Source organism: Myotis davidii, unplaced genomic scaffold (genome assembly GCF_000327345.1).
Source record: "Myotis davidii unplaced genomic scaffold, ASM32734v1 scaffold1844, whole genome shotgun sequence".
NCBI classification, from domain to species: domain Eukaryota; kingdom Metazoa; phylum Chordata; class Mammalia; order Chiroptera; family Vespertilionidae; genus Myotis; species Myotis davidii.
Window position 1 is genome coordinate 151252 of NW_006294716.1, and position 477 is coordinate 151728.

The 477-nt window shown below is 65.2% G+C and overlaps 1 protein-coding gene across 1 annotated transcript in view; it reads left to right on the forward strand.

Moving 5' to 3' along the window:
• The window catches only part of MYO7B (myosin VIIB), an 81747-nt gene that overhangs the window by 48192 nt on the left and 33078 nt on the right, over window positions 1-477 (forward strand). Inside the window, 1 exon segment of the mRNA XM_015567482.1 lies at window positions 173-267. Within this exon segment, the coding sequence (XP_015422968.1) occupies window positions 173-267 (95 nt within the window).

Consider the following 477-nt stretch of genomic DNA (forward strand, 5'->3'; position numbering starts at 1 on the left):
AGAAGAGGTGGTGGGAGGTCCTTGGCTTGGGGCTGGGCCCTTTGGCAGCTTCCATCTCTGAGCCACATTCAGTCCACGTGGCCCTTCCCCTGCGTGGCCTCCCGGGAGCACAGCGACAAGCCTGAGGTGCGGGGTGAAGGGGGGCAGCGCATGCGTGTCTGTCCCGTTGCAGGAGCATCAGGACGCTCTGCTGGAGGTGCAGAGGAGCCAGGCCCTGGAGACAGCCGCGGTCAGCATCCAGAGAGTCCTGCGGGGCTACAAGCACAGGTGACAGTCCTGCCCCCCTACCCCCCGCCCGCACACACACCCCCATCACGTGCCCTGGGAAGACCTGCAGCCCCCAAACCAGGGACTCAGGTTCCTGCCCCCCTGCCCCTCAGGGCCTCTGACAGGGACACTAGGCTGTGGTGCGGGAGACGTTGGAGGCATTATCTGAATGCTCGCTTGTGGGCCATGTTTTGTGGTGGTGGCGGTGGT